This window comes from Lycorma delicatula, chromosome 4 (genome assembly GCF_047948215.1).
Source record: "Lycorma delicatula isolate Av1 chromosome 4, ASM4794821v1, whole genome shotgun sequence".
Classification (NCBI taxonomy): domain Eukaryota; kingdom Metazoa; phylum Arthropoda; class Insecta; order Hemiptera; family Fulgoridae; genus Lycorma; species Lycorma delicatula.
Genome location: NC_134458.1, coordinates 158,429,212 through 158,454,575, shown reverse-complemented (window position 1 = coordinate 158,454,575; position 25,364 = coordinate 158,429,212). Strand labels below are relative to the sequence as shown.

Sequence of the window (25,364 nt, the reverse complement as noted above, 5' to 3'; positions counted from 1 at the left end):
TTTCTGAATTTATCATTAAAAGTACAAATTCATGGACACTTCAGGATTAAACAATATTATTAGGTAACAGTATAAAGTAACACTGTTCATTATTCATTGTACATGAGTACAATGTGCTTATTTTATTTGAACAATTTTATTGAAATGCAAAATATGAATTACTGTAAACAAAACAATCATTACTAAAATGTTGCATACTCTTAAGTTAAATTTATGATGTGGACATTTTGGAATTGTGAAACTGTGGATTTTTTATTACTTATTTAAATGGTTAATGTTATTCTCCTTTCTTTCCTGTCTTGAATTAATTAATTAACTCAAAATAATTATTACACCGTCTACTTTAGTATATAATAATGTAAACAACTTTTTTTTATGAATAGATAATAGTTAGAGGTCAGGCCTTAATAATTTTAACTTCTAGTGAGAAGCCCATTACTTATATCACTAGTAACAGAACATCACTGATTATAAACAAACTTAAATATCCTACTTCACAGCTTGGTAACATTACATGATCTTTCTGGTCGTCTAATCTTCTGCGGTCAGGAATATAAGAATTTTAAATTACGCAAGAGATAAAAGTTACTATCAATGAAGTTATGGCCAAAGGTAGAAACCTATAGGGAGTATGTTCAACAACTTTATTGCTAGGGACTGCTAAAGATCATTTACTTAAATGGCAACTAATATGTAGTTATTTTGTTCAGAAAGTAAATTTTGTCACTTTGAAAAAATAGATAACATGTTTTTCACTTCTAATTGTATTATTATTATTATTTAAGATTTTTTCAATGATGCTATTATCTTAACATGCACCATTATATTTAATATAAATCCCCCACTGTATCATAATAATAACTATTATTACTATTACTACTACTACTACTATTACTATTATTCCTGTAATAGATAACATCAAAATTATGTGAGGTGTGATCAAAAAGTATTTAACAAAATTTCTTGTAGAGCTATAAAATGAAGCTTTCTGGATCACCAAGATAAATAGAATTTTCAAACAATTTCTTTAAATCAACAGCCATACTTAGTTTTTATAAGCAACACCAGCAACATTATTTTAATCTAAAAAGTGACCAAAATCTTTATGACTTAAATTATATAGTTGAAAATATCTCACTTACTGGGCTTGATACCTATTACGCTGGGTTATTAAAAAACAGAAACACAATACAGGATGAGGAAGTTTCAAAGGTTAAAAGCCTGCCTATTAGTTCCATTCGATGACATACACGAGTACTGTTTTTTGTTTACAGGAAATGGCAATGGCGTAGAAGATGTCATTTTATGTGCTACAATTTGCAAAGAGTGAATCCATAAATCAACAAATGTAATGAACATATCCGTTGTTCAAATGCAATATGAATTCCCCCGTATGTTTAACAAATGTATGAGTAGCATAAAAAATTTGTAGAGAATATTGCATATGCAAATGTAAAACCATCAATCTTCCTAGCATATCAAATGAAAAATGCTGTTTATCCAAGCTGCATTCGAGTGGGACCCAAGGAAATAGACGATACAGTCAAGCATTGAATTCTGAATTCATCAAACAATGTGTAGTGAGTTCTTAAAATGCGTCTGCAGAGTAACCAACATTTTATATAAAATATATAATGAACAAATGACTATTTCCATCATGTTGTCATTTCTATATTTATATATATGTAATTGAATATTATAACAATTTATCTGGCAACATTGTTGCCTGTAAGACCAACTTTTTCCTAAGTTTTATAAACAGTTAACAGAATATAAACTGTTAAAATATGTAGATTGTTATTTGAAAGAAAATTAGATTTAAGCCAACATTACAATACTTTCGACCACATTTCATAATGTAACTAACACTAACAAATATTTGATAATATATTCATTATCACATAACTATAATACTAATATAAATAATTGACAAATACAATATATTATACTATGTAGCTAAAGATATTTTTGAATATGCATGTGTGTATTTTAATAACAACTTATGTTTAAAAAAAAAAATTATGATATTGTATATTTTGATTAAAAAAAAATTTAACTGTCTGACGACAATAATAGGATACTGGTAAAAACTTAATAAATAAAAATAATATAAAAAAAACACAAATACATATAAATAAATTTATTTTCTTTTTTACTAATTTTAACATAATTATTAAAATAACTTTAAATCATTAAACATATTTTTTTAAATAATAAAAAATTAAAAAAAAAAAAAAAACAATAAAAATAGAATTCTCAATATTATTAAATTGTACAAAATAATTTGTTTTATTTTTTGTTATTAAATTTTATTCCACTTTTTTATTAAGCAATTAAAATAACAAAAAGAAAAACAACAGAAGTTATGCATGACATTAAGTGCAATATTAGAATTAATATTCAATTGAAATGAATGTCTTTGAAGAAAAACAATGTATGTTAACATAAACATCCTTAATCTGAAATGTAAGAAAAAAATTATAATTATAAAATTATTAAAAATAAAATTATAATTTTTTTTCCTTACATTTCAGATTAAGGATGTTTATGTTAACATACATTTTTATGATTTAATCTAATACAAATTTATTTTTAATTTATATTTTATTTTGTTTATATAATATACAAAAATAATAAATAAAGCTAATAAAATCTAATAATGGTAGAAATATAATAGTGTAGGCACTGTCAGATAATTATGAAATAAAACAAAAATTATAAACAGTTTCTATCACATTTTTATTTAAAGATATAAAACAATTTAAAGTATGTTCAGCTATGTTAGTAGGCTGTAATAATTATTTAAAAACATTTTTCCCTCTCTCCTATTTTTATTAAACATGATATATATTTGTGCAAAAATAATTGCTTAATTTGTGCAAAATGATTTGGTATAGATACTATTTTTTTTTAATATTCATATACTTGTAAAGAAAAAAGAAATGTAAAATTATAATAATAATAAATAAAAAACTGATAAATTTTTCTCTAATGTGTATATGTATAATGAAATTAATAAGAGAAAAGTGTAAAAGTTGTACTACAAAATGAAAGGCTGTAAAAGCATGAAATTTTTATAAAAAAATGACAGATTCATTTAAAAGTTTTATTACAGATTAAAAGTGAAACTAAAATGTAAATGATATTGTAAATTAATAATCTTGACAGTAAATTACAAAAGTGCTATTTTTTTAAGCTCAACATATTTATTTATATTTTGAATAAAAGAATGTTCCCAGTATCCCAAGAATATATTCAGGTCTGAAGAAGAATCATTCAGATATAAATTACAGCACCTCATATACTCATGATATATTTTGATTGCATAAAATTACTTTTAGTTTGAAAACAGTTATCAAAAATTTTAATTTAAAATAATATCTATTACTTATTTTTTAAAGATAAACAATTTTAAAACATAAAAAATAGAAATTTTTCTAGTTACATCAGGTTAGTTTAGACTGTTATTTATAAGATATTATGCCAAAATTTCTTTTAATAAAAAAAAAATTATTCACTATTGAAAAAACAGTAATAAAAAGAAAATTATCTGAAAGTGCATTTTAAATACTACAAATATTAATTTTGATTCTAGTTCTTAACTAATAATTTTAATTTTAGAAATCAATAACTATATTATAAAAACAGTTTCCCTTAAATATAAAAATTATAATTTATAAAATACAAACATATATTTAATTTTTAATCTATATATAATAAAGAAACCTCTTAAAAAAGTTAAATTTTTTTCCAGTAATAACAAAATACAAAATAATAAAAATAAATTAACTTTGTAACTTTTGAAGTGTTAAATAATATATACTTGTATTCATGGTATCAACATGCATAAACTATAATCACTGGTTAACTGCATTATATGGCTTAAAAGTGCACTAAATTACACTGAAACAATAACAATATGCTGTTATATTAATATTTCTTATAAACAGCCACTATACATATATATAAATTTTATATTAAAAAATAACTTTATTAAATAAAACAATAGAAATAAACAGAAAAAAAATTAATCAAAAATAATCTCACTTGTGTTTATTAAAATAATTTATTTGTTTTTAAATTTTGTGTAATATAAATTTTGTATATTTATTTATACATAAATACATACATATACATGTAATAAAAAATATATATAACAGAGATTCTTCCACTCTAATATTTCTTTTTTTAGGCAGAATTGATGATGACAGGCAATATAAGCAGAAGTCCAGGCTGCTAGCATAAAATCTTAAACTAAAAAGAAAAAAGAAAAACATAAATTATTATATAATAAAATGAAAAATTGTAATAATCTTTCAGAAAAATCAAATTAACTCAAAAAAATCTGGGCTGAGCAGAAGAAAAAATAGTATCAATTCTTTCGATTTTGACTTTCAGAAGTCATCAAAATAGAAAACAACTGACAACTTATAAATTCCTAATTTAGCACAGACTAAAAAATGTCAAGATTTAAAGAAAATTGATATAGTACTATCTTTTACTTTTTTAAGGTAATTTTTTGAAGTTGGTTTTATTTTATTTTTGTTTCCTGAAAGTCCATCCTGGTTTTTCCTTTTATAGCTTTGAAAGTAGGAAATTGTAATCCCCAGGATGAGTGCTGGCCTATCACTGGTTAAGCCTGGTAGTAGGTCCTTAGTGGATACCTTAGTAAGATACCTTAATGCCTCCAGGGTTGCAGAATTTCCATTTAGATTTTACTCTCATCTAGGTTCTTCTGTTCTCTCGATTATTGGGATTATCTTCCTCTATTTTACTGCCTTTGATAATAACTGTTTAAAGCTGTGGGAAATACTCAACAAGAAAGGTGTGTCATATCATCTCAAGCATTATTGAGAGTTGTATAAAATCACTTAGATATGTGTGAGACTTTGAGGACATAATGAGGAGAAGAAAATGTATGGTGAGAGAATGAAACAAGATTGTCCATTGTCACCTGTATTTTTTCAATTTTACATCGGCAATATCATTAACAAATGACAGGAACAACTTAAGCCTCTATGTAAGATTCACAGCTTCCCACTGAATAAATTGCTGTTTGTGGGTGAAATTAGATTATTCTAGCAAATCCTGATGATCACAACATATAATTTACTCCTTTAATAATTTTTCTGAGTATATAATTCTAAGATATCTTTAAATAAAACAAAAATTTGAGTTTTTAGAGGGGAACAACAACTGGTTCTTGCAAAAATAGTACTCCATGTTACATTGTTAGAGCAAATAAACAAATTTAATTATCTTGGTTTTATGCTATGCTGTTATAAAGTGAATGATGACAAAAAAATAATTATACCTAATTCAGTTAACTTGTAGAGTTGAAGTAAACAGACTGCGCATACGAGTGTTCAAAAGCATCTCCTGTAAATGCTGATTCATATAAAAGAAACTACTCGACGTTAATATTCAGTATTCATGCGCTATAATATTTTACAAAAATTATATGTATATTTTAAATTTAAATAAATAAGACATGTTAAATGATCAACAAATATTTTTTACCTGGTTTGGCACATTAGTATTTTATTCATTAAAAGTTTTTATTGTTACACAGTTTCCTTCAGTTTTTTAAGAGTTATGAAATTATCACTTGTCCACTAAGAGTAAAAGAAGTTCACTAATATTTTAGATAAAATTTTATGATAAGTAAATAATAAATTCAATTCAGTTATTGTCATCTGATTACAAAAAATCCATAATACTGTTAGTATTAAGAGATACAACGGGAGGCTCCATTTGTTTTCTATTATCTTATCAAATTCCCATTAATTTGGTTCAACAGTATCTGTTACATGTTTTATACAGTTTTCCATTCCTGCTGGCCTGTTTTATCAATAGCGTTTAAGCATAAATCTTTAACATTAGATATTTCAAAAGTAGTATTTTCCGATGCTATGTAACTTTTGATTTGTCCGAAAATTAACTCAATTGGATTGAATACACGACAGGGAGGTTATCGAAGCATGGCTTACCTTTGATTCACAGCTTTACCTTTCCAAATGAAACTTTTCATGTGGCCTTCATTGACCCAGGTTTCATCCATGTAATATATTCTATGGTTTTCATGCCTCATTTTCTTTATTTCAGTAAGGTAATGTCTTTGTAATATAGATATCATCCCTGTTAATTAAAGTACTTTCCTGGCCCCGTTTTTTGTATTTAAAATTCATACTTTTTAAAAAATTTATAAAAAGTTGTTCTTCGGAAATCTGGTAAATTGTTATCATCTTTAAAACTCGTAACATTTTATCTATTGTAGGCAGTTCACTTTGAAAATAAAATTTGTGTACTTTTTTATGAATTTCATTTCATCAAAATCGTCAACTATTTCTTCAATTGACCTTCTATTTCTCAATTGGATTTTGTTTCCTTAGGAAATTGTAAATTCAATAGTAGATTAATACCTGCAAATCACTTTGAACTAAAGCAGCACAACTACTTATGTAAACAGTTTTATTAACGACTCTGAAATCAACTTCATTGGATTACTCTTTGCCTAAAACATATTTTGAATTCTCCATATAATTTGGAGAATTATATGGAGGGCCTCCATAATTTTTATATGGAGGGCCTCCATATAATTTTCACAAACTCTACTATCTTTGCCTAAAACATTTTGAATTCTTAAACAAGGGGTCCATATAATTTTCAATCAGTCTCAAACCATTTATTTCTAATGGTTTTCTGCAATTTTTTTATAATATAAAAGACCATATAATTAAACATTAAAACTCATAGTTTTTCAGTGTCTTCAGTCTTATTCTTTTTTAAAAACCTTTTTTGGAAGTCTGGAAAGTACTTAAATTTCTCTCTCCTGCTGAAAAGTGTGTTTTTTTTAAGTTTATTATTTTTTAATTTGGTCTGCATTACATAATAACTAGTACGAGCCAAGTTCAGGGCCAGGTTACTTATCAGGTATACAATAAATAATAAAATACATAATATACAAAATAGAATTAAAACACTTGACATAAACAGTTTCAGATATGTACAGAACATCATAGTCCCAAAATGTACAGTATGACCAAATTAATATTGCATGTGGAAAAAAAAGTGAACTAAAAACTTCTATACTGTCAATTGATTCAACAGTCATATGCAACTGATCTGTACAAATATGGATGGGTTGCACATGTCCATTACTAGTGTTCATATTTTGTATATTAAGCACTGTTAGTTTCTTTTATTATTAGTAATAAATATAACACATTATTACTATTTGTATTTAATACAAATATTTAATGATGCATTGTTTATTTATGGAATTTTTAGTTATCATTAAATTTAGTCTACCAGTTCTTTTGTTATTAAATCATCTATCCTGTCTTTTTAGTATTTATTTTGCAATTTTAATTACTTTAAACAAGTACAAGTACACAGATATGAAAAAACAGTATGTTCATAGTGAAGATAGAAATATTAGCAATATTATTAAATATTTTGATGAAGAGAAACAGGCAGATTATATCATCCTGCTTCAATTGCTAATAGTCAGTTCGCATTTTTCCCACCCATCAAGTTAAGTTGGTTACAATGTAGATTGATGATGATTGCAGACCCTGCCCATCAATTCCAGATGCAATCTATTAATTTGATCATTCAGTACTGTGATCAAAACACAGTGAATTCACTGTTTAAGTAACTACTTGCAAAAAACCAATCAAAAATTTATTGTGTAACTAACTACCAATTGAGTAATATATTTAAAATAAAATGATTTTTTATCACATTAAAAACAAAAACATGAAAATAAAGTGGAATTGAGCACCGTATTTCCCAAAGTGTGTAAAAACTGTTAAATCTCCCCAAATATATCATTTTTTTTTTAAAAATGAAAATTCTGAAACTCATCTAAGAGATTTTCTCAGTGTCAAGAATGTAAATAAACTTTTAGTTTATTCATAGAAATATATTTTAAACTACTTTTACACCTTTTTATGCCACTTGAACTGATTAAATATATAGCAATATGATTAATACATATTTAATATAATTACATAACATAGTGATGGCACATGTTTGACAGGATGACTATGATATTTGTTAAGTATGATCCTTTAAATGGTTTGCTGCAAAGTTTCAGAAGTATGCATTTAGTTGCTTTTTTATGGTGATCGAGTAAAGCAAACATGTTTTGACATTTTTTGAAAAATGGATATAATTGAAGTTCAAGTTGTTATAAAATACTTTGTTTTAAAAGGTTTAATCCTGATGGTAAAAAAGTGATCAGCTGAATTTTAACATGACTGTACATCCATTCAAGATGATGAATGTTTGGAACATCTGAAAATCAGTAAGACTGGCAAGATCCACAACGTTGTATTAAATTATGTTTACTAAGCCTGCTGACATCAGAAATATATCAATAGACTGTGTTTACTACATTTTACATGATATTTTGGGTATAAAACAGATCCATCTGCAGGAAAAGTCATGACTAAGGATTTTTGGGATTCTCACAGTGTAGACCTCATAGTCACTAGGAAAAAGATCCATCACCACAGAGTATTATGCTTCATTACTGGACCAATTGAAGGGTGTTTTTCAGGTTAAATATCCGCATCTGGCCAAAAAAAAGTGCTCTTTCACCACGATAATGCACCTGCACACATCGCAGGTTGTTCTTCAAAACTCCACGATTTAAGATTTGAGGTGCTTCCACATGCGCTATATTTGCCAGATTTGGCTCTCAGCAAGTACTTTCTCTTCCCAGAGGAAGTACTGGCTCAATGAATGAAGATTCACTTTAAATGATAAGATCATAGCTGAGACACAACTGCTTATTTTGCAAAACTGAACAAATCACATTATATTGAAGGTATAGAAAAGTTAGAAAGTCATCGGTCTAAATGTATCTAATTGCAAGGTGAGTAGAATAAAAAACAAAAAAAATTTCAGAAACATCTTGTGTTTTCTTTCTCAGGCTAAGAACTACAAACAACCCTCAAATACTATACTTTTGCTATAAAAAATTTAACCACCTAATACTAATTCAACATTATAAGTTTTAAATTTAAAAATCTGAAACTAGTCATTTGTATTAAATTAAATGCATCAGGTAACAAAAACTTTAGGATCTATGCTATGCAAGTGGGCCTGATAAGACACTGTTGAAAAATGCCAGTAAATTATTACTACCATTTATGTATTAAAAATCCTGAAAAGACATACATTTGAGAAGTCCTTTAGCTTTTCCAAGCACAGAACCGACTTGTTCTCCAGCAGAATGTGATACGTTTGCTACATTCTCTTGGACCTGTTTCACTACATCGTCACGTTTATGATCAACAAATTCATCGGCCTCTTTCATTTTTTCATCCACCACATGGCTAACCTAAAAATGAAATTATGATAATAATATTAATAATATATAAATGTAATAACAGATAACTTATTGTTTTTGTAAATTAAACAAAAATTATATTGTAATTTTTTTCCATCATTATTTTCAATTTCTGGTAAATACATGTTTCTGTTAATTTTTATTCATTGATATGGAACTTCCTTATGTAATTAAAACAAACTAACCATAAATATCTAAAAAATATGGTCTACTAACTTATTTCTTAAAGTGAATTAGAATCATCCACTAGTTTTTCAACTCTTTTTGAAACCACTTTATTTTAAACTTTACCTCTTAATTTTTAACCCGAAATGGACCGTATTTCTATGAGGATCTTTTGCAACAATTTCTATATTTCAAAACTCTTCACTTTTCTGACTTCGGTCTGTTAAAAAAAAAAACTGAACATTTTTAATTACACCCCAACGGAGATATTTAGTGATGTGCGGTTGGTAGCTGTGTGTTCCGCATAATCTCCTCTGTGACATGTTCTTGGAATGTTGATATCTCGCTTAGTTTTCATGTTAGTGTTATTTGAGTGCAAGCTGTTTAAGTGTTAGTAGCGATTTTTGTAATGTGGGATTTTCGAGGGCAATGATACAATGTAAAATTTTACATGAAACTGGAGAAAATTTTTACAAAAATGTTTCAACTTTTACAACTTAACAAGCTTACAGAGATGATGATCTGGGTTGTACGCATGTTAAAATGATTTTCACGATTTAAAAGTGGTCATCAGTCAATTGAAGATGATCCTTGACCACGAAGGCCTTTGACTTCAACTAATGACACCTGCATTCAGAAAATCAACGATCTGGTGCATGCAAATCACTGATTGACTGTTGAAGAACTTGCAGAAGAGGTTAGCATCTCAATTGGATAATTCCATCATATTTTGATTGAAAACTTTAACGTGCATCTAGTTGCAGCAGAGTTTTTCCTTGTTTGATGACCAAACAGCAGAAAGAACATCACGTTTGTCAGCAACTTTTTGAACAAGCCAGTGACAATGAAATGTTCATACAAAGGATCATAACAGGAAAAGAAAGCTGGGTTTATGGCTATGACACTGAGACAAAAGTTCAGTCATTACAATGATTTGGCAACGGATCTCTACACTCCCAAAAAAGCACGTCAGTCTTGAGTTAAAATGATGCTCTCTGTTTTTTCGATTTTAATGGAATTGTGCATTTTGAATTCTCGCTTCAAGATGAAACAGCGAACCGTGCATACTATCAAGACGTTTTACAACAGTTATGTGAAAGATCCCCAAAAAGAGATGAGAGTTGTGGTGGGACAACACATAGTTCCATCACCATGACAATGTGTCTGCATACTCAGCTTTGTCAATTCGTCAGCTTTGTACCAAAAATAAGATTACTGTCCTCTCTCAGCTTCCCTACTCCCCAGACCTGGCTTCTTGTGATTTTTTCTTATTTTCAAAATTAAAATCAGTGATGGAAGGATGCCATTTTGGGACTATTGATGACCCAAAAGCAAATTTGTCACGGACCTTACGCCATTTCAAATGACGTTATCCAGGACTGCTTCACCAAGTGGAAACACTGCTGGAAAGGTGTGCGAGTAGGAGAGGAGAATATTTTGAAGGGGACAAGGACCCCTTTTTTTTGTAAATCTGTAAAATTAATAATAAAAATTAAAAGAATAAAGTTCAGTTATTTTCTGAACAGACCTTCTATATTGTCCGTCCTTTCTAATTTTACTGTTTCTTTGATTTCTGGTATGTTTTCTCTTATCTTAATATTTAACTCAAATTCACAATTATCTTTCTTTTTATCACATTCATTAATTTTGCTTCCTACTCCAAAGGAGAGTAACATGTCAATAGAGATCAGGCTAAATAAATAGTTTATATTTCATTTAGATACTCTCACATACCAAATAAATAAGTATGAGGTAAACAAGACTGCTGTGTATACATTCAAGCTGTTCAATGAATTTAATAGTAAATCTGAGTAAAATTTCCTTGACTTCCCAAGGTTTGAAAGCAGCATGGTTGCCCTGAGGGGGGTTTAAGCTGTCCTATGGGCAAGTTGTTAGTCTCTTGTCATACTTCCTCCAAAAATAAATTGTCTTTTTTTACAATCTACCTCCTTTTCTTTATTTTGGGTCCTGAGGGTGAGCCCATTTATTTCATGCACATCTCAGAAAGTCACTGTGAAAAACCAAAAATATACTTGATATGACCTGATGGTGGGGGGAGGAATAGCAGTCACTTATAGACTAGTACATTAACTTTGTTTCCTATCCAATAACCGATACAATAAGCCTAAATGACTGAAAATGTCTGTAGTGCAAATGTCTTGTAATCAATCCTAAAATAAAAAAAACAAAACTCTAATACGTTTTAAATAAAATTTCTCTCATAGTGATAAATCAGTATCAATCACTATTCTTCATATTCATTTTTGTTTGAATAAAAAAAGAATAATGTAAATCTTAATTTTTTCCAAGAATTGTTACTCCAATATTATAATATTAAAAAAAAATGTTACTATTGATAGTTTCGTCAAAATAATTGTCAATTGTTTTTGACAATTTCAGTTAAGTTCAACCAATACTCCTATACTTCTGATTATGTAGTAGTCTTACATACACATTGTAATGAACAGATATCAAATGAAACAGGTGTGTATTCTGGGAATTAGTGAATTCATATCAATAAATCAAAGATTATTCTGCAAATAATTTAAAATCAAGCACATTTTATATTTGACAAAAAAGAGCTTTATTGTTCTTTTTGTTTTACGGAAGTGTAATTGTAATTTAGTCTTGTGAAGAGTATTAACTATGCAGTACTATTCACTGTACTTCACATTAGACCACAGTGGCTTTCTGAATGGCTAACTGTGTAAGCAGTTAAATAAAAATAATAAATATGTCCTCTTACAATAAAATGGTTCCAAAATGTGTGGAATCACTCAGGGATTACCAGAGTAGAAAATTTAGAAATATGAAATAAGTTTAAATAAGCCATTGCTCAAAGTAATATCAATAGACCCATACATCACTAAAGGTAAACTATGTTAGATGCAGTTTCATTACATGTTGGCTGCATTTATTAATAGTTAATGACCATTTTAATATATCTTAAAATATGATATCTTGAAATTATTACAATTTACTAAATAAATGTAAAATATACATGGAATTCCAGACGAGATAATAAATTGTATATAATATAATTGTATATTGTATATTTATATAATTGTAGATATTGTTTACAATCTGTAAATGAAATACCTTGTTGATTAACATCCCAAAATTTATTTAAGAATTAACAGTAAAAATAAACTAAAAATGAGATTGATTACCCAGTCAAACATTAGATAATAAAAATTTTCAAAAAGGCCAAAGAACAAGTGGAACAAGCCAGCTGAACGTGTAACACCACCTCCATAGTGGCACTGCAGCCCCACCTCTTGCTGGTTAGCTTTATAAGCAGTAGCCCAGTACTGAGAAAGCTTTGCCTCCCACGAAATAGATGTATCCAAAGGGACCATGTCTATTAAGACCAATAACGGAATCAACAGCCCTTCTCAGGACTACCTCACCAAACATACAAATAGACCTCTTCAGGACCATTACTGCAAAAAGCCCTAACAGCCTAGATTCCATCGGAGAAAGTTTGCAACTGTTTATAAAAAAAAATTTATAAGAATAATATGACCCATGATATCCTTAGCAATAACTGAGTCATCCGATGTGTACCCAAAGATATGCAGGACTTTTTATAAGATATCATGATATATTGCAGGAAGATATTTCTAACATTCCAAGGTAAACAGGATTTCCCACATGATGTGAGGTTTTACATTCTTCCAGAATGTGGAATGGATTTCCACATAATAACCTACATATCACAGGAAAGGTAAGTCTCCAATGGATTTCAACAAATGTTTTAATATAAAATATCAAGAACAAGATAAATGTTAAGATAATGTTAATATAATAATAGAATTACAGTACCTTGGTGATTTATAGATCTGCACCTTTAAGTTGCTTTTCAAAAAGGAAAACACCCAAATCTTTTCATTACATTTCTAAGATTTTTAAAAGCGTTTGTTTAAATTTGAAAAAAAGGTTTGATGAATTTATGAATTACAATTAAACAAAATGGTAATAATTTTTTAATTTTCAGTTTGAATGTTATATCAACATTATTAAAGAAATCATTGATACCATTCTTGCTGCACTAAGCCAACTTATGGCAACTATCACAATTACATTGTATCAAATCTGTCTTATTCTGTTTTTTATAAAAAGATTCCTTCAATTTTAAATTATTTTTCTTGTACTAGATTTATCATTCACTTGCCTAAACATACTCATGCTATTAGCAGGTAGTTTATTAAAATACAATTACTGATGATTTTAACCATCGTGAATAATTCATGTGATATTTGTTAATACCAAAAGAACTTTAGTTACATAGTCTAACAAACATAACATAATCTACATTCATACTTCACAGTAAAATCCATTTAATATACCATGGATGTTTTGTGTACTACAGAATGGGAGTATATTAAATATTAGATATTCTATTCAGATCCTAGATGATGTCCTAGGCTGTTATGCGGACACTAAGCACCAGATCTCAAGAAAGGACATTTTTATAACTGAGGTATGTCTTCATATTATCATGGGGATTAGTCAGGGAACAATCCAAGATACCCGACATTTCTGGTAAGGAATCCATTGGCTATCCTAAAGATATTCTTTTGGAATAAGAAATAAGGGAACAACAGATCTATTTCATAAAGTTTAATTATATTATATTATGAAGTTGTACAATCATCAAATTTGTTTATTTTCATTTAAATTAAACAAAAAGGCTACAAATAGTAGACTGGTTATGAAAAAGCAAGCGAGTTAATTTCATAAAATGTATTATGCATTCATCTATGAATTATGTGTGGTAAAAGATACTGTTGTTCAATAATTAAAATGGTTATACAGCACTCGAAAGGGATTTATTTTTATTCTTTCATTCATTATTTTTTCTCAAAATTGTTAAAAGTTTCATGCACCAGCTTAATCAGAATAGATTAACTGAAAGACAACACTACCGACATCCAAATTAATAAGTTAGTACTGCAGTAGCAGATTTAACTAAATTTAATCATAACTAATCAATAAAAACTTCAGACAATATATTTATCAGGAAATACTTACAAGTTTTTTACTTTAACATATGAAACTGGATGAAAGAAATTTGAATACACACATATACAGTACACACACAATTATATGTTTATAAATTTAATGCTATTCATATATAACTAACAAGAACAAAATATTTAAATATTAAATAACACATCCAACTATACAGAAGTGAACAAAATAATAATGAATGATATAATTATAATATATTTATTCTGATAACAAAAAAATTACCATTTAACTTATTCTAAAATATGACAATAAAAACATCATCTACATGAAAACAAAAATGCAACATTCATCAACAACATTAAATTACACCATCAATACTTCATAGCAATCTAACAACAGACATCAACAACAATCATCAACTAACATATCAAACTCTTATCAGTTCAAGAAATTACTTACCTTTTATAGTGACAATAATAAATCAAAGACTCACTACACTGTTTATAATATGTAATAAATAACTTAACAGTTAAACCTCATCAAAAATATTAAAATACATGAAAAAAATTATCATATAACACTAGTTTTAAAAAACTCAAATCACCTAACATCAAAAATTAAACAGGGAAATACCACAAAAAAATAACAAGTCTGGATAACAAAAGATTTTAGGAGCTAATTAGTAGAATTTTTTTTGCCCATTATATAAATTTATATCCTGTTAAGTATTATTATTTTATTTCATACTATGATAAATTGATAAAACTAATAATACTGTAATTACATTCAATTATAGGATATAATAAAAATTATTAGGCGTAGCCCAATACATTAGATATTCTGTAAATTATGTATGAACAAAGTTAACAATCAATTTACTGTAAGGTTTTGCAATACATAATTTTATTTAAACGTCATCAGCAACTTAACTGAATGAATGAATCATACAATAAATTATTTTAACATTTTACAAGGTTATTAATAAATAAAACTCAACATTAAACAAATTCCACTCGTATTTTTCATTCTTATAAATAAAAACATTATATTTATTACATTAAAGTTTTTTTAGACTTCTACAACATAACAGAAATAAACAAAAATAAACCTGAGATTTCTGCTCGAGATGGATAAAAAAAGTTTTTAAACTTTCTTTTGAGTTTAAAAATGTTTAAACTCATAGTACTTGCTCATTGACGATATATGCCCTAATGAAAAAGTACAATTTTACCAATGTTTCAGTAAATTTAGTTGAAATTAAAAATTATTTTTTTAATAAAAGGAAGCCTAGCTTTATTCTGTGGTTATATGCACTGAGTAAATACCTAACTGCCTGTTTTATCATTTTGGTATACTTCTATTCTGAATATGCAAGAAAGTATTTACATAAGATATTTTAACTATTTAATAAAAATACAGAATAATTTTCTGGAAATCCTATTGGAGAATCTGAGGTTTATTTAAAATACAAATAAAATTATAAGGATTATGACAAAAGGAAGATGTAATGAAAATTACCCACCATTAAAAAGCCCGTAAAATATTTCTATTCCCCTCTTTTTTTATGTTTTAATAAATGAAATTTGACCATTTTAATTACAAATTATTTATTCCTATTATTCTTATATATTTTTTGGCAGAAAGTAGCACCACATTAATTTGATATTTTACACAATTTATCCCTGTCTACCTTATGAATGTAATGGGTGTAAAATATGCGAGGAAAAGAGAGACACTTGTCAGAGTTTATTTCTCTGAAAGTATTGATGTTCACTAAAAATACAGTCTGTGTGGTGAACAGATTGAAGATGTTGCTCATAGAGCTGAATATCACCTGCATTTATGTGGAATTAGCATGCTGATAGGCAAGAAACATTAGGCTCAATGAAGAAGGTAACAGAAAATCATTTCACTCTTCACTTCTAGTAAATATGGCATGGGATGCTTGTTATTTTTGAAGAAGGCTATGTTATTTTCAGGACTAATTTGTAATTGAAGTCAGTTTACCTATAACCATTACGATTATGACACTTAATAAACAATACTCTTAGTCAAATCCACTCATATATTACTAGTAAATGAGTGAACTATAGTTTGTATTGTAGAAACAGGTATTCTTTTATAAGGGAATAAAATTATGTAACAAACTTAAGTTACATTAATTCAGTTGAAGGATAATTTTTAATCCTAAACGTAATTTAGGTATTTGTGCATTAACCAGCATATATATATTTTTTTACATATACAGCTATTATATACAAATGTAAAGCTACTATTTTACATATATAGCTATTATATATTATTATTACACATTATTTTTGTTGTGTGTGCTGTTATCAAAGTTACTTTATTTCTCGTTATCTGTTTGTTATTGCAATTATTTTGTTCATTTATTTAGTTTATTTAGCTGTCGTATTTTCATCATTCAGTTTCCTACAAGAAGCAACAGTAATGAATTTGTGGCAGCTACAAAATACTGAAGAGACAACGGTACAGTTTTTACAGGAATGTGGAGTAATGTTACATTCCCAAAAATACAGACAGAAACATAACATGAAATTATATTTCAGTGATGGAGTGAACTGGAAATGTAACAAAATAAGCGATTTCATGTTGGAAATTGGCTTCCAATAGTTACTGTTACAGGATTCATTTACTGTTGGTGCAAGGAAGTGACTTCTGCAATCAACAATTGAACATAAGTAAACGCATTGCGGTCGACTGGAATATGTACATAAGAGAAATATGTGCTTTTATTTAACATCAGCTTCTGACGGGCATTCAAGTCCTAGTAAAGTCAGTATTTTTATATGAATTTGAATACTAGATCATGAATACCGGTATTCTTTGGTGGTTGGGTTTCAATTAACCACACATCTAAGGAATGGTTGAACCGAGACTGTACAAGACTACACTTCATTTACACTCATACGTATCATCCTCATTCATCCTCTGAAATAATACCTGAATGGTAATTCCTGGAGGCTAAACAGGAAAAAGTAAGTAAGCTTCTGACGGGCAAAATAGATGGAGACGGTGCAATTGTGAAGATCGATGAAAGTCCATTTACAGGACACAAAAATAATGTGGGCAGGGTTCTTCCACAACAGTAGATTTTTTGGGAGAATTTGCAAAGAACTAAACCAAATATTTATCGTTGAAGTTCCTGATCATTCTGCAAAACCGCTGCCAGAAATTATTAAAGAAAAAGTTGAAGCGGGATCAATTATCATATCAGACGTCGGTGTGGTTATCAGTATGATGAATTAGAGGCGGCTGGTTACACATTTCTACAAGTTAACCATCGTTACAATGTCATAGACCCAGAGAAGGGATCACATACTCAATAAATCAAAAGAATGTAGGGATCAGTTTAGTGGAGGAACAAAAAACACTGAGGTACTGCTCGATATCATTTATTTATGTTTCAGCAAAAATTTCCAAAAATGCATTGTTTGGAGAAATACTGAAAGGAATATCTCCTTTCTGGCCCTCACATGAATGATACGAAATTAAATGGTACCACATATATCAAATGATTATTTTATCATTTTTTTTAAATTACTTCAAATTACTTTTAAGATTAGCATTAGATAAATAAAAAATATATAAGAAAATTATGCAAAATAATATGCATGCAGATTTTAATGCACAAGTACCATAATTTATAATTAGGATATTTTTTCTGTTGCAGAACAGCATGTATTGTATATATGTTTTTTTTTACATATATCCATAATAAGGACCTATACAACAGACTCTATAATAAAATTGAAAGACTAAGCCATGATAAGGCAACAACAAATTGCATGCATTTTACTACCATTTATTTAGAATGAATAACAGTAAATTGATAAAACAAATTTTTTATTTCTTCCAGAGGAAAAAAACTAAAGGCAAATTTGTGTGGTTCACACAAATCTAAGAAGACCTAAACGAATTAAAGATAACTGAAGAAATTATAAAAGAAAGAGAAATTTTAAAGAGAGTATTAAAAGATAAAAATAAAAGATTCCAAGAAGTGCCAAAACGTAAGAACTACAGAGCTGAACTTTCTGAAGAACAAAGGAACGAGATATCAGAAAGAATGAAGAGTTATTGGGCAGAAAAACAGAAAAAAGAAACAACCACAAATAAATAAATGACCTAATGTGTTACAAGGTGAACTATTTGAAGAGATAAAAAGGACCTATATAAAGAAAAAAATTATAACAGATACAATATAATAATAATAATATAGATACAACGTGCTTCTACTTAAAGATGGACTGGTACGGCAACCAAAATTCCCATTACAATCTACTTGGGAAGAAAAAAAAATACAGAGAAAAGGAATATTTTAAAATTAACTTTGAAATTGCAAGCTCCTTTGAAAAGCAGGTAGCTTACAGTCATGTCCAGAGAATAATTAGATATGTTATTATGTGTTAAGAGGGATTAGGTGGTCTGAATTTTGCTGACAAGAAAAGCCATAGAATACACTTTGTACAGCCCACCAGATAGCAAATCGTTAGTTCTAAAGGTAGAGCAGAGTGACATGCTCCTCCAAATGACACAAATGTAAATGTTACAAATCCAATTCTGTAAATTTCTGCTAAGAAGATCACTGGGGAGGAAGGAATAAAAAAAATATAAAGCAATAAAAAATTATTTTTTATTGTTATCTTTTTCAAAAAACTATTTCTTTATTATTTATTTATAACTATTTCTTTTAATAGTAATTACTTATTATTATTTTTTTTTAGAATGATATAATAATATTAATTTGGTACCATTGCTTGTGGAAATTTTCAAACTATAACTGCAGAGCTGAGTGGAAACTGATCCTACAACATCCAGTTAACATGGACAAAGGCTAATATAACATAACTATGGCATAATTCTAGGTACTTTTTTTATATACTTTAAGAAAATAATACCATACTATCAATATATTCTCCCTTAATAAATATTTAACTCATAAAGTCAAAATATCAAATAATTAATAAAAAAATTTATTGATGAGTAAGTAAATAATAATAAAAAAAAGAATACACATGCATCTTACCTCTTTCACAGCACCATCTACAGCCTTATTAATTTCCTGATCAACATTTCCAAGAGCACCTAGAGCACCAATACCTCCAAGTGCACCTGCGATTGCATCTTTAGCGTTATCACCAGGAGCAGTAGGAGCACTTGCTTTATCTTCTATTATTTGCTAATAATTTATAACATAAAAGAAAATAAAATAACTAAAAATTAAAATAAATGCAGACAAAAAAAAATAAATTTAAAATTAAAAAAAGACAAACAAAACATAATAATTTAGTGCAACTTGAATTCATGATTGCATAAATGTCAACTTTAAAAAAACACACACACAAAAAGCACATTGAATAATTACACACAATAAATTTATTAATATACCTCCATTTTACCAAAGCATATTATCTCTTTTTAAAGCATGTTGTGTTTTGTGTTAAGCGACATTTTCATGGTATTTTTGTAATACATAAATATAAAGTAAACAATTTAATTGATTCGTCTTGCCATGAACCAAGAAGATTTGATTTTGTCAGCACAAGCTTTTAGTTTGTTACTTTGTTATAAATATCTATTATTTGGTTAATGTAATAATTATTTTGCTGCAAAAAATTAACAATGAAATCATCAAATGGTTACTTCATTAGGGAAAACATCATTCAATATTCTATAACACATGGATAAGAATGCCTCTCCATTGTAACAAAAGATTTGTGTAATATCAAGGTTGTAAAAACTATTAAGGTTAATAAAAAATAACAGAGGAAGGAATTTAGTTTTCTGATTTATAATATTCTAGAAGTAAAAATCAAAAGAAAAATGATCACTCAAAAATAGAATTAACTAGTAGTTATGTAAAGAGTGGATTTTGTTCATTTTTTACTGAATTTAACAAACTAACCTCTAAAAGAAATTGATTTAATAAAATAAACCTTAAAAAAAGGTTCAAAATTGAATTGTCAATTGCAATCGACTGTTGGTTTAGCCAGTATCAAAAAATAATCCTGGTGTTTTAACAATTCATAAGCATTGTTCCTAGGACATCAGACATCTGGCAAACGATAACCATCAAGGAATACTTACAATGTACCTTCATGTTTTTTTATATTTTTTCTGATTTTCCAAAATTTTAACTGTATATGTATAAAAAGAAACAACAAAGTGAATATTTTCAAATATGCAAAAAAATCAACTGCCAGATGGTGTCAAATGAATTATGAATGGCCAGTGCTGTTTTCAAAAGCTGGTCTTTCTGCTGCTTTCAAGAAAAGTTTTTATAAGAAATAATTCTTATACATTATTGTTAATAGTAAGGAATTATAATGCAAAAGTTCAAATAAACTGGAAAACATTTACTTGTAGCCTGAGCTTAGTAGTTGTAGTTCTGAATCCCCAGAAGGCTCAACCGATGAATACTCAACTTCAATAGATATTAATTACATTTCAGAAGAATCAGATACTGAACCTCACATCATCACATAAGCAGAACTGAGAGATCTAATTTGTGACTTGTATTTGTCGAAGCATGCAGAACTCCTAGGTTCACGTCTAAAGAATGGAATTTATTAAACAAGGATACTAAAATTTCAGTATATAGAAATCAAAACGAAAATTTACTGAAATACTTCAGAAGAGATGGTTAATTTTTTCCTGCTGTGTGATTTCATTTTAAGATTCAACATAAAAAATACATTCTAATTCACCTACTCTTGTCTCATTTCCAATTAATTATTTTTTTATTGACCTGCATTATTTATAAATATAAAAAAAACAAATTCATTTAGTTTAAACTTAATATATACTGTTAATAAAATTAATGGAAAATTAATATGCAACTTTTAAAATCCTTAACAATATTTGAATGATGAAACTAAAAGAAAAAAATTGTTATCAGAGGATTAATATAAATTTACATAAAACAGTTTACTTAATAAATGCAAGTTTTTATAATACTATAAGAAGTTAAGAACTCTTTTTTAATTACAGTTAGTAAACATTATCTGTATAAAAGGATACTAAATTAAGATTAAAAAAACTAAGAGCTTTATTTTTATTAAAATAAAAAAAAATTAGTTACTTTTATTTTTATGGTAAAATCTTAAGATGTGCTTTACAAATAATTTAATGAGAAAGATTAGATGGATAAAATGACATGAAAAAAAAAATCTTGCAGGGAACTGAATATAAGACCTACTAATTTAAAGATAAGCATATGCTAAAACTGTTCCACATAACTATTCTTTTGCTGTTCGCTTTTTAGAATAATTAAAGGTAACAAGAGGCCATCAGAAATACTTTTAGTCTGGTATTTTTGATAATAGTTTTATTACTATAACAAAATTACAAAGTTGAATATTTTTTTTTTAGCCTCTGGGTCCACCGTTAGGTACCGCTATTCAGCGTACCGTATTTTAGGTACCGCTATTCAGAGGATGAGATGAAATAGTAATTTTGAAGTGAGTGAAGATGCCATGCCTGACTGGGATTCAAACTTGGGACCTCTGTATGAAAGGCCAAGATGCTATCAATTGTGCCATGGAGGCCGGCAAAGTTGAATAATTAGTCTAAATAAACATTTTCATATTATCATTTTTTTAATAAATTTATCACAAACAAATAGAATTCTATTATTTTTTTCTATAAAATTTCAATTTCTTCATTCGCAGTTAGCTGTAATTCAATTTAAATTTATTTTAAATATTACTGTTTTAAAGATATTTCATTCTAATAAATGAAATTTACATTTTATGACAGTTTTTCATGCATAATTAACACCTGCCATGATCTAGTATGATTACCCACACACCAAAGGTAATAATCATCTGCTTGGTGATTTTTTTTCGGTAGGATGGTACGATTTTGGTACTCTGTCTACTTCCCTTACTTTCTTAAAGTTCATATCTTATATAGTATTCTGTGCTGTTTCAGTTTTCAAGAATGATCAAATTTGAAAATTATGGTAAAAAAAACAACGCAGTAACTGTTTAACTAACCACAACCAAACTTAATTTGGTATTTAACAGCAAAATAATGACTGTCGTTAATAATTTTTATGTTTTTTATAAGTCAGCAAAATGGATTGTATTACAAAAAATAAACTGTAATATATGATGTAACTTTGCATTTGTTTCAGTGATACGTGTAACTGTATTGCTGATGCAGAAAAACATAAAACATGCAAACAAGACTAAGCATTTCTTTCATCAACAACAGAAATAAAGTGCAAATGCAGACAACAATTTTATACATACCTATTTCACAAACAATAACAATAGATTACATAGAAAATAACAACGTAGATAAATATAACCTTTGTATTAATTATAAGTAATGATGTAATTATTTAATTTGTGGCAGGTATTATTTTGCAAGTGATTTAAAAATTAAATAATATAAAAAAATTTAAATTACTACAAACTAGAATATTTTCCTTTTAAATAAAAAAAAGAAAAAAATGGGCAGGCAAAATATATTAAAATAATATTTAAAAAAAAATACTTTTAACTTGTCTAAAATGTTTTGTTTTGTTTTTTTAATTTTAAAGTATTAATTACAAAAAACAAACACAAAAATTATGTTCCATCAAGGCATGATTTCAGATTCCACTTATAAAAAAAAATATTATCATGAGCACATTACTAAAAGAAAGTGAATTATTATTTAAAATGTATTTGTATTCATTGATGTATGTAGTAAAACATAAATTACCACATTGAATAAGTAAAATTAAAAGCCAAAAAAAAAATTTATCTAACAATAATATATTACACATCAATAAATAATAAAAGTTATTTTTACCAGCTGCACATGAAACAAAATTAAGTGCAATAAAAGAAGATGAATGAATCATAATCATAATAAAACACACATCAAAATTAGATTAAAAATTATTAGTAAATTATATGATTCAATTTTATTTAATATTCACTTCAGAGAAGTGACATTTTTATACTGTCCACATATACAAACAATTTTAATAAAATCATGTTTTACGTATAATAAAACATAATAAAATTTAAAGAAAAAATGTATTAAATTTTTAATTACATAAGCGCACCGATAAACACTTATTACACATTCATAACATAAAAGAAGAGATTTATCTGAAAATTAATATAAAAACAACCTTATTAGAAAGCAATTAATATTAAAAACCATACTTATATAACTGAAAATATTTATGTTATGAATGTAACACTTTTATTATTATTATTAATAATTAGATTATTTTTTTGTAATAATTAATATCATCTCTTTAATGCACCTGCAGTAAAGGTAAAAAAATTTACATATTAATTAATAAATTACAAGTATATTAAAATTACAATTAAATATTAAAAACATACATCTTAATTATAAATGACAAAATAAATAAATATTAAAAATTATAATTTTTTCCCTGATGGAAAGAAGTAGTTATATGAATCTATGTTCTACATTTGTTAGGTATCTTGGCTTTAAAACTTCAAAAAAGATTTATTGATTTCAAAGTAGTTAACTTAATTAAAACAATAAAAAAAAGTTAGTTAAAAGCTTGCTTTTAACTCTTAATTTATATTACTATTATACTTTAAGATGCCAAATAGCAATGCTTTATTAGTATTTTATTCCAGAAAATATCAATTTAAGCGGTTTTAAACCCATTTTATCCATACATTTATATTCAAATATCTGAGTTTTCTGTATTATGTTTCAGCTATGCCATTTGGCATACGACAGATGGTAAATTTATTGTTTTAATTTAGATTATTAATGTAATATTTCATTGTAGTTTTATTTCGATTTCAGTATGTCACAGGCGTTTTCAATTTATTACAGGGTTTTAGATTTTAATTTAATCTTTAATCGTTAATATTTATTTATTTACTATATAAAAGCTGTGTTTGGGCATCGATAACGACAGTTTGTTGTGCACTCAAGAAAAAAAAATTTATAGGACCATGGTTCACAGATTGAATTTCCAAAAATTTTATGCAAGGTGGTACCTAAATGCTAACTTATGCACACAAAATTCAAAGAATGTCTATGGGCTTGACGTTCTTTAACATTACCATAAAAAAGGTGAATAAATATCTTGACAGCATTATGAAGACAAAAATTAGATCAATTTTGTGGCTAATGAGACTAAGATACTGCCCCAAAAATGGGGCACTCATTCACAAAAAAAACACTCATTCACAAAAAAAAAAAAAACATAAGAAATTTATTCCAAATCCTATCAAATCAAAAAAATTATGGCTTCATTATTTTAAGAATGGAAGGGAATCTTACTGAAAAAATTTATGGAAACTGGGATCACAATAACTTCATAAGTTAATTATGAAAAAATAAACATTTTGGAGATCAATCCAGGGTGTTTCTCTGTACGCATGGATCTAATCTTTAAGTCACACAAAGGATTTTTCTTGAGCAGTTCACACAGAATATTTTCAACAATTTTCCTACAGCCTCGTCTTGTGCCAAATATCTATGATATGCTGTATTAAAATTACAAATAAATTTTGAAGCTGACTACATTAAAATTTATTTTAAGTGAAAGCTGTAAAAAAAAAAAACTACCAGAGGCTGAGTAGCTTTCACTCAAAAGTTCAGTTTCTTGAACTTTTGAACAAAAGTTCAGTTTCATCATTAGAAGAGCTAAGCATTTTAATGTTCTATATGGTGCTAACTTATGGATTAACTTCGATTTTTCATCATGAATCTGAAATATCTGTATATTTACATTAAATTTGTTCAATTAGAATGTTATTTTTATGCATTTGTATATTTCAAGTTGTTCAAGTAAAGCTGAGTTTTAACACTTTACTGATTATGTAAAACACTATTATGTTTTTGCTGA

General features: G+C 27.3%; 1 protein-coding gene across 1 annotated transcript in view; it reads right to left on the bottom strand.

The window, feature by feature from the left end:
- Window positions 1-2,125: 2,125 nt before the first annotated feature.
- LOC142324028 (uncharacterized) overlaps window positions 2,126-25,364 on the bottom strand; it is an 87,940-nt gene continuing 64,701 nt past the window's right edge. Inside the window, exons 3-5 of the mRNA XM_075364593.1 lie at window positions 19,548-19,700; window positions 9,190-9,352; window positions 2,126-4,254 (exon numbers count right to left, since the gene is read on the bottom strand). Of these exons, the coding sequence (XP_075220708.1) occupies window positions 4,250-4,254; window positions 9,190-9,352; window positions 19,548-19,700 (321 nt within the window). The 3' untranslated portion in view covers window positions 2,126-4,249. The remainder of the gene's footprint in view (window positions 4,255-9,189; window positions 9,353-19,547; window positions 19,701-25,364) is intronic.